This window comes from Nicotiana tabacum, chromosome 17 (genome assembly GCF_000715075.1).
Source record: "Nicotiana tabacum cultivar K326 chromosome 17, ASM71507v2, whole genome shotgun sequence".
NCBI classification, from domain to species: Eukaryota; Viridiplantae; Streptophyta; class Magnoliopsida; order Solanales; family Solanaceae; genus Nicotiana; species Nicotiana tabacum.
Genome location: NC_134096.1, coordinates 119,502,315 through 119,511,049, shown reverse-complemented (window position 1 = coordinate 119,511,049; position 8,735 = coordinate 119,502,315). Strand labels below are relative to the sequence as shown.

At 39.8% G+C, this 8,735-nt stretch overlaps 1 protein-coding gene across 1 annotated transcript; it reads left to right on the top strand.

Moving 5' to 3' along the window:
• The first annotated feature begins 1,085 nt into the window (after window positions 1–1,085).
• Window positions 1,086–3,099, top strand: LOC107810241 (phospholipase A1-II 1-like). The gene is made up of 2 exons (XM_016635000.2): window positions 1,086–1,879; window positions 2,264–3,099. Exons 1-2 carry the CDS (start codon window positions 1,184–1,186, stop codon window positions 2,846–2,848), a joined length of 1,281 nt encoding a protein of 426 aa, XP_016490486.1. The 5' UTR covers window positions 1,086–1,183; the 3' UTR covers window positions 2,849–3,099.
• Window positions 3,100–8,735: the final 5,636 nt, after the last annotated feature.

Genomic DNA, 8,735 nt, shown 5'->3' with positions numbered 1-8,735 from the left:
ATGTATAAGCAACTATATATGCTTCGAAGCAATGACAAACTTGCCACCCCACCTCCATGGATCATGACGTTGACTAGCGTTGAAGAACTTTTAACTTTTCTTAAAAATCAAAGTAGAGATTATTGAGCAAAGAATTTTAAATGTGAACGTAGTGACGTTCATTGCACAAAAACAACATTGAGCAATGGCCACAATCAATAAACATGCAGAAGAAGATACTAGATTGACAAACATATGGGAATTCTTGTCTTGTCTTGTGAAAATGGCAAGCATTTCCCATTCTTTTTCCCATTGGTTACTATTATTTGATCCAATCATCCAACCACCACGTTGTCTGTTTGACTTAATGCAGAAAATTTTAACCCTTCCTCTTTTTTACAATCTTTTCTTTCCGGTATCTTTTAGGTCCTTTCGAGAAAATTGGATGGATAAAGAGGAAAACTAACAGAAAAATAAAGAGGTACAAAAATTAGGAGTTTATATGTTTGAGTGAAAATTTAGACGAAAAGAAATGAGAGAAATTTCTGTTTAAAATTGGTTAATAATGTCGGCATGACAGCCTGAGTGTGGAATGGAAATACAAAAGGCAAAAGCCGAAATTCTCAAGCTAAATGATTGATATAATCTTTATCCAGACGGAAAAAGGCTATCAGATGTGAACACTGGAAAAATGAAAAGGAAATAGTGGGAAGGATTCGCCTATACAATTCGAAAACACGAAACTATTGCACCAAATAACTTTCAATATCATTGATTTAGACTAGTTTAACTTTTATATTTGGATGGAGTAAAAAGAATTTAATCTGTTATAACAAGTAAAATTAAACTAATAAGTATATTAGTTGTACAATATCATTTGAAACCTGAAGAACATTTATAATGTTTGGTCAAAAATCATGTGAGATTTAAGTATTCAAGTGTTAGATCTGCAGTACTAATGCCTTAAAAAGTTAAGGAATCATTCAAATTAAAATTTAAATATTGCAAGATGTTTTTTCGAAAACGGATATAAATCAGAACTTTCAATGGTATGGCCGGCCGTATTCTGGAGTATGACCCAAAAACGGTACTCATTTTTGTAAAATTCATAAAAGCAAGGAAGTTAAACGACACGTTTTCCCAACCTATAGGAGAGGGTATTTAAATAGAAGAATAACTAACGGACATACCACAGGAGAGGAACATGTTCCAGAGTAAGAAAAAACCAATAGAGAAGATGCAAAGTCCTATTTTCTCCTTTTGTTTTCTTCTTCTCCTTTTCAATTTAGAGAAGATGCAAAGTGCAGACCTGGATATGGGCAATATAGCAGAAAGATGGAGGTTTCTTAGTGGGAATAACAGTTGGGAAGGCTTATTAGATCCATTAGACAATGATCTTCGCCGATACATCATTCACTATGGAGGAATGGCACAAGCAACTCGAGACGCCTTTAACACCAACAAAATATCAAAGTATGCAGGAAGTTGCAGATACTCAAAAAAGAACCTCTTATCTCAAGTTGGGATTGAGATGTCCAATCCTTTCAAATATGAGGTGACCAAATATATTTACGCGACATCATCTGTCCAAGTTCCAGAAGCATTGATCATAAAATCTTTGTCAAGGGAAGCTTGGAGCAAGGAGTCAAATTGGGTTGGTTTTGTTGCTGTTGCTACTGATGAAGGGGAAGTCGCATTAGGAAGGAGGGATATAGTAATTTCTTGGAGAGGAAGTGTACAGACTATGGAATGGTTTAACGATTTTGATTTTATTCAAGTCTCTGCCCCTGAAATCTTTGGTCATCAAAAATCTATTCCTAAAGTTCATCACGGTTGGTATTCCGTTTATACTTCTAATGATTCACGATCACCATTCAGTAAGGCTAGTGCAAGAAACCAGGTAAATTCATCTTCCTCTTACAAGAAATGAGACTTCTTTGTTTGCTTAAAGGGCTAATAATTCAGTTTCTAAGTATTAATTAATCATGTAAAACAAAAAATACTCCTGCTCTCATAATATGAACTTATTTGACTGAGTATAAAGTTTTAAAAAAATGAAGATTTTTAAAACTTATAGTCCTAATAAACAAGCAAAAATATTTGTGTGGCTATGTTAAACATGAAGAATATTTGTATGGCTATAAAAACTTCTCGTTGCGAGTAAAAATGAAAGTTTATGTTAAATTATTTTTAAAATTAAAAAAGAGTCATTTTTTTTAAATGAACCAAAAAGGAAATAAGTTCGTACTTGTATTAATAATCTTTGGATTCTCTTTTTAATTAGGTGCTCGGTGAAGTTCAAAGATTGGTAGAGCAATACAAGAATGAGGAAATTACCATAACAGTAACAGGGCATAGCATGGGAGCAGCAGTCGCGACATTAAATGCAGTGGATATGGTTTTCAATGGATTTAACAAGGGCTTTCCAGTAACTGCATTTCTATTTGCAAGTCCTAGGGTGGGAGATGAAAATTTGAAGAAAACATTCTCCAAACTCGAAAATCTTCGAACTCTAAGAGTCCGAAATGCCCCAGATATAGTTCCAAACTACCCATTGCTTGGTTACTCTGATGTTGGTGTTCAATTAGACATTGATACTACGAAGTCGACCTATCTAAAAAGTCCAGGAGATGAGAGCAGTTGGCATAATATGGACTGTTACTTGCACGGAGTGGCTGGAACGCAAGGATCAAAAGGAGGATTTAAGCTACAAGTGCAACACGATATTTCTGTTGTTAACAAGTATTTAGGCGCGTTAAAAGATGAATATGGTGTACCAGCATCGTGGTGGGTTGAGAAGAACAAAGGGATGGTTCAACAGCAAGATGGATCTTGGATTCTAATGGATCATGAAGATGATGATCTTTAGTTCTTTTTCAAGGAAAAATAGAAGCCAATATAAGAGATTTTGATTTTATTTCGTCCTTATTTGTATCAACATAGCCTTAGCTTGTTAAGATAAAAAAAACAAAAAAAATCGAGGTACATTTAATATTAGGAATGAAAGTTACTCGTGCGTCCACAGCCTTAGCTTGCTTCGACGAACGGATAATGGACATATATTTATTGGAGAATGAAAAAATTTGTAAAATCCTGTTTTTAAAATGCGTACTTCGATACAGCTGGCTGCATCATCCATATGCCATTTTAACAAAAAAGAAAGGGACGGAGAGACATGATCACTTTCTTCTTATAAGTTGAAACACACAATAAAGGTCAAGATCTTAAAACAGTTTTACGACAAATCAGAATTAAATGACTGCAATCAGATCTTGTACCTGGGTGGGCGTTCGGTATTTCGGTACGGTATTTAATAATTACGGTTCGATATTTTGATATTCGGTATATCAATTGTGCATACCAAATACCGTACCAAAATAGTTCGATACGGTTCGGTATTTTCTTATTTGGTTCGGTTTCGATATGGTTTCGGTATTATACCAAAATCTTTCAAATCTTCCAAGATTATGCTATGCCTAATTGCCTATTGCCTAACATATCTTATGACTTCTGCTGAGAATTCAACCACTCAAAGGAAAATTCAAAGCCATTGTTTCAAGAATAATTAGTTCGGTGACACTGTTTTGATTGCCAAATCAATCAGAGAAGAGAAATGGAATTGATGGTGTATATTCCCCAAAAACAGTGATTCTTTAAATTCTCAAACTACTATCGGTAAGTCTCTAAGCCTAAGGAGATTGCTAGGCCCGCTAAGGGATTAGGGAATTAGGATTTAGGGGACTTGGGGTGTTGGGCTTAGGCTTATTGGGCTGGAAAATAAAAATATAAGTGGGCTTGAACTTAAATATTTCGGTATTTCGGTATACCGAAATATCAAAAACTTAATACCGAATACCGTACCGAAATACCGAAATTTCTGTACCGAAATACCGAAAAAATCGAAACCGAAATACCAAATTAATTCGATTCGGTTTGAAATTTGATTTTTCGGATTTTATGCCCACCCCTACTTGCACCTTGGATCATACCGTAGAAACAAAACCTTTTTAGATCACCTCCAATCACAGTGAAAAAGTAAATGTTTCTTAATTAGATATAAACAAGTTGCTATAATTTTCTACATTATATTTGAAAGAAAATTACAGTTGGTCAACTGAAAAGAAAAAAGATTTAAGCTATATAATAATTTTTTTATACCATTAGTATAATTTAATAATATGTTATAGTAGGTTGGTTACTTACCATTTATTTTAGATTACCAATAAATGCTAAAAAAATAAGTTAGTTGCAATTACCATTTAAATGACTTTTATGTAAATAATTTTTACATTATCAGTGCGTAAAAGTTAATTTAACTATATATATAAATAGATCAGTACGCATTATCTTCCTCTTCATGATCCATCAAAACACAAGTTATTCTACCCTCCTGCTGAATCATTCCATTGTTCTTCTCATTCCACCATGATTTTTGGTACACCATATTCATCCTTCAATGCATCCAAATACTTATAACAAGTGAAATATCACGTTGTACTTCAAGCTTACGAAAATCCTGCTTTAGTCCCTTGGTATGCAGCAATGCCATTGCATGTGAGCCTCCAAGCTATGCCAGCTTCTAAAATCGCCAGGTCCTTTTAGATAATCCGATTTCATGGTATCGATGGCTAATTCGAGCTCGACTTCTGAATACCTCTACCATTGGATAATTTGGAACGACATCCATGGCATTACGAGAACATGCAAGATTTTTCATGCTTGAGATCACTGTTGCGTGGTGGTCTCAGAACACAGCTGATCTCAACATTCTATGACTCTCCTCTAGGTGGACACTCATGTTATAATTGGTTATAATGGGGATTTAGGAAGACCTTCTATGAAGTCCATACTAATATGGCTCCATGCTTGATTTGGAACGGGGAGGGGCTGCAGGAGACCAGGGTATGCCATATTGTCATCCTTGCTCCTAAGGCAAACATCTCAGCTAGCAACAAAGTCATTGACCATCTGTTTCATCTTGGGCCAGTAAAACATCAGTGGCAACCTCTTAAGCGTTCCTAGTTGTCCTGAGTGTCCACCTATATAGGAGAGTCATGAAATGTTGAGATCAGCTGAGTTCTGACACCACCATTAGCCCCAATATAGATTTTTCCTTTTCTTCTAAGTAAGCTAGAAGAGTAATGCCAAATGTTAGGTCCTTGTATGTTCACTGTTACCTGACTGATTAACTCTGCAGCTTGAGTATCTCCTTTTGTATACGGTCGAAATAGATTTCAGCCTTGACATGTCCGGTATGGTTCGAAGGGTGATGTATCGAAGTAAGATCCCGAAGGGGGGACGAACTAACCTCGAACCCGGGGAGGCCGGTCCGTGTCGAGATAGATATCATAATCAAACTCGAACAAGAATCGAACCATGACGCAGGGTAGACCTATCGTGCTGATAATCCAAAGACCAACCAACACTGACCTGGAATCAATTCGAGGGCTCGAACCAGGATCGGGTTCGAACCGGGATCACAAGTTCGAGCCGAAATCAAGCTCGAACCAAAATCGAGGATTCTAAGCGAGATCGAGCTCGCAGACAAAAGCCGTTGCAATCCCACTAGAGGGAATCTTGGCAGAAATTATGGAAAAGCTGACTTATCATGGGTCTCCCACTGAATGTTTATTTTGTTATGCTTGGAGCCGAATCCCTCCACTATAAAAGGGCATGGTTATCATTTCTGTAGCACAAGTTCTTCTGAGACTTAGAGTATCCAGCGGTAACTTGGGCAGATGTGCACAACCGATATCAATCGAAAATTAGGGTCGAGGATGATCAGTCGGGAGCCCCGTACGGACCCGTTCATCAGAACAGGGCAGTTATTAATCAAAAGCATATCGACAGAGAACAAAGGTCGAACATAGACCGATATCGACCATACGTCGCAGATCGGGTGAACAACGGTTCAGCACGCAACGCAGTTCGAAACAATCGAAGGATTGATCTATGATAAAATTCTCAGGGGCTTATGAGTAAGAGCGGCTTCGATAAATATGCCGATCCTATAGAAGCACCTCGATTATCAGAATATAACTTCAGCATTGGTGCATCCTCTCTCGTGTCGGCCATCGGACGCATCAAAGACACTAAATGGCCTCGACCAATGCAGACCGATCCTGCCCAAAGAAATCCCAATCAACCGTGCGAATATCATGGTACCCATGGCCACAGAATGGAAGATTGCAAGCAACTAAGAGAGGAAATAGCTCGCTTATTTAACAAAGGGCACCTTCGGGAGTTTCTGAGTGATAGGGCAAAGAGCCATTTTAGAAGTAGGGATTTGAGCAAGCAAAACGAGCAAGAAGAACCGCAACACGTCATCCACATGATCATCGGCAGCATCGATACCCCTCGTGGACCAATGCTTAAACGCACTAAAACATCGATGGTGAGGGAAAAGCGATCTCGGACTCAAGATTACGCACCCATGGGGACTCTGTCCTTTGATGATGAAGATACAGAGGAGGTCATCCAACCTCACAACGACGCACTGGTAATATCCGTACTCGTAAATAAAACTAAAACTAAGCGTGTGATAATCGATCCAGGTAGCTCGGCCAACATCATCCGATTGAAGATAGTGGAGCTGCTCGGCCGACAGGATCAGATCGTACCCCGCAACTATGGTCCTAAACGAGTTCAATATGGCATGCGAAACCACCAAAGGTGAGATAGTCCTACCAATAAACGTGGCCGGAACCATCCAGGAAACAAAGTTTCGCGTGATCGAAGGCGATATGAGATATAACGCCCTTTTCGGAAGGCCATGGATCCACAACATGAGAGCTATGCCTTCGACCCTACACCAGGACCTCAAATTCCCGACGTCGGGAGGTGTCAAAACGGTGTACGGAGAACAACTAGCCGCGAAAGAAATGTTCGCCATCGACGAAGCTAAACCAGTGTCCTCACTTTCACCGATAAAAGGAACGGGCCCGGAAGGAGAACGGGACACCAAATAGCAATCACAGACATCGGCTTCAACCCAGCCAGACAACCAGAAAATCTAAGAGGATGGTGATCAAAGGGTCCCTAGATCTTTCGTGATTCCCGATGACTCCGACGCCACAAAATTGACGATCGAGGAGCTAGAGCAAGTCATATTAATCGAGCGCTGGCCCGAGCGAAAGGTATACTTGGGAACTGGGTTGAGCCCTGAACTCAGGAAGAAACTCCTTCAATTTCTTATCGATAACATCGATTGTTTTGCCTGGTCCTATTTAGATATAACAGGGATCCCGCCGGACATAACGACGCATCAGCTAAGTTTGGATCCCAGGTTCAGACCAGTGAAGCAAAAGAGAAGACCCCAGTCCGATAGAAAGCACGCATTCATAAAGGACGAGGTAACCAAGCTTCTCAAAGTAGGTTCCATTCGGGAGGTGAAATATCCCGAATGGTTAGCCAACGTAGTTGTAGTCCCTAAAAAGGGGACAAACTTAGAATGTGCGTGGACTATAAGGATTTGAACAAAGCATGCCCCAAAGATTCTTTCTGATGCCCAATATTGATTGCATGATCGATGCCACGGCCGGCCACGAGATCCTCACTTTTCTCGATGCCTATTCCGGGTATAATCAAATCGAGATGAACCCGGAGGACCAGGAAAAGACTTCATTTGTCACCAAATATGGAACGTATTGTTATAATGTGATGCCCTTCGGGCTAAAAAACGTAGGGGCTACTTACCAACGCCTAGTAAAAAAAATGTTCGAAGAACAAATAGGAAAATCAATGGAAGTTTATATTAATGACATATTAGTTAAGCCCCTGCGCGCAGAGGTCCATTTAATTCATTTGCAGGAAACGTTCGAGATTTTAAGGAAATACAACATGAAGCTCAACCCCGAGAAATATGCTTTCGGGGTCGGTTCGGGAAAGTTCCTCGACTTCATGGTGTAACATCGGGGAATAGAGATTAACCCCGATAAAATCAAGGCCATCGAAGACATCGTCGTTGTGGACAGCGTGAAGGCCGTACAAAGGCTAACGGGTCGGATTGCCGCCTTAAGCCGGTTCATCTCAAGATCATCTGATCGAAGTCATAAATTTTTCTCTCTACTCAAAAAGAAGAATGATTTTTCTTGGACCCCGGAGTGCCAACAAGCATTAGAAGAACTAAAGCGATATCTATCAAGCGCACCACTGCTTCATACTCCAAAAACAGACGAGAAACTTTGTTTGTACTTGGCAGTATCGAAAGCCGTAAGCGGTGTCCTAGTTCAGAAGAGCAAGGTACGCAATTCCCCGTTTATTATACGAGTCGAACCTTAGGAGAGGCGGAAACTAGATATCCGCTCCTAGAAAAATTGACACTTGCACTGATAAGCGCCTCAAGAAAGTTAAGGCCGTACTTTCAATGTCATCCCATATGTGTATTGTCCACTTACCCGCTTCGTAATATTTTGCACAAACCCGAGTTATCAGGCCGACTGGCCAAATGGGCCGTCGAACTCAGTGGGTACGATATCAAATATCAACCCCGCACGACCATCAAGTCTCAAATTGTAGCAGACTTCGTGGCAGATTTCACACCAGGCCTCGTACCCGAAGTCGAAAAGGAACTGTTGAAATCAGGTACATCATCAGGGGTATGGGTCCTTTTTACGGACGAGGCTTCGAACGTAAAAGGGTCCGGGCTGGGCATAGTTTTGAAACCACCCACGGGTAGCACTATTAGGCAATCTATTAAAACTATCAGGTTGACTAACAACGAGGCCGAGTATAAAGCCATAATTGCAGGTCTCGAG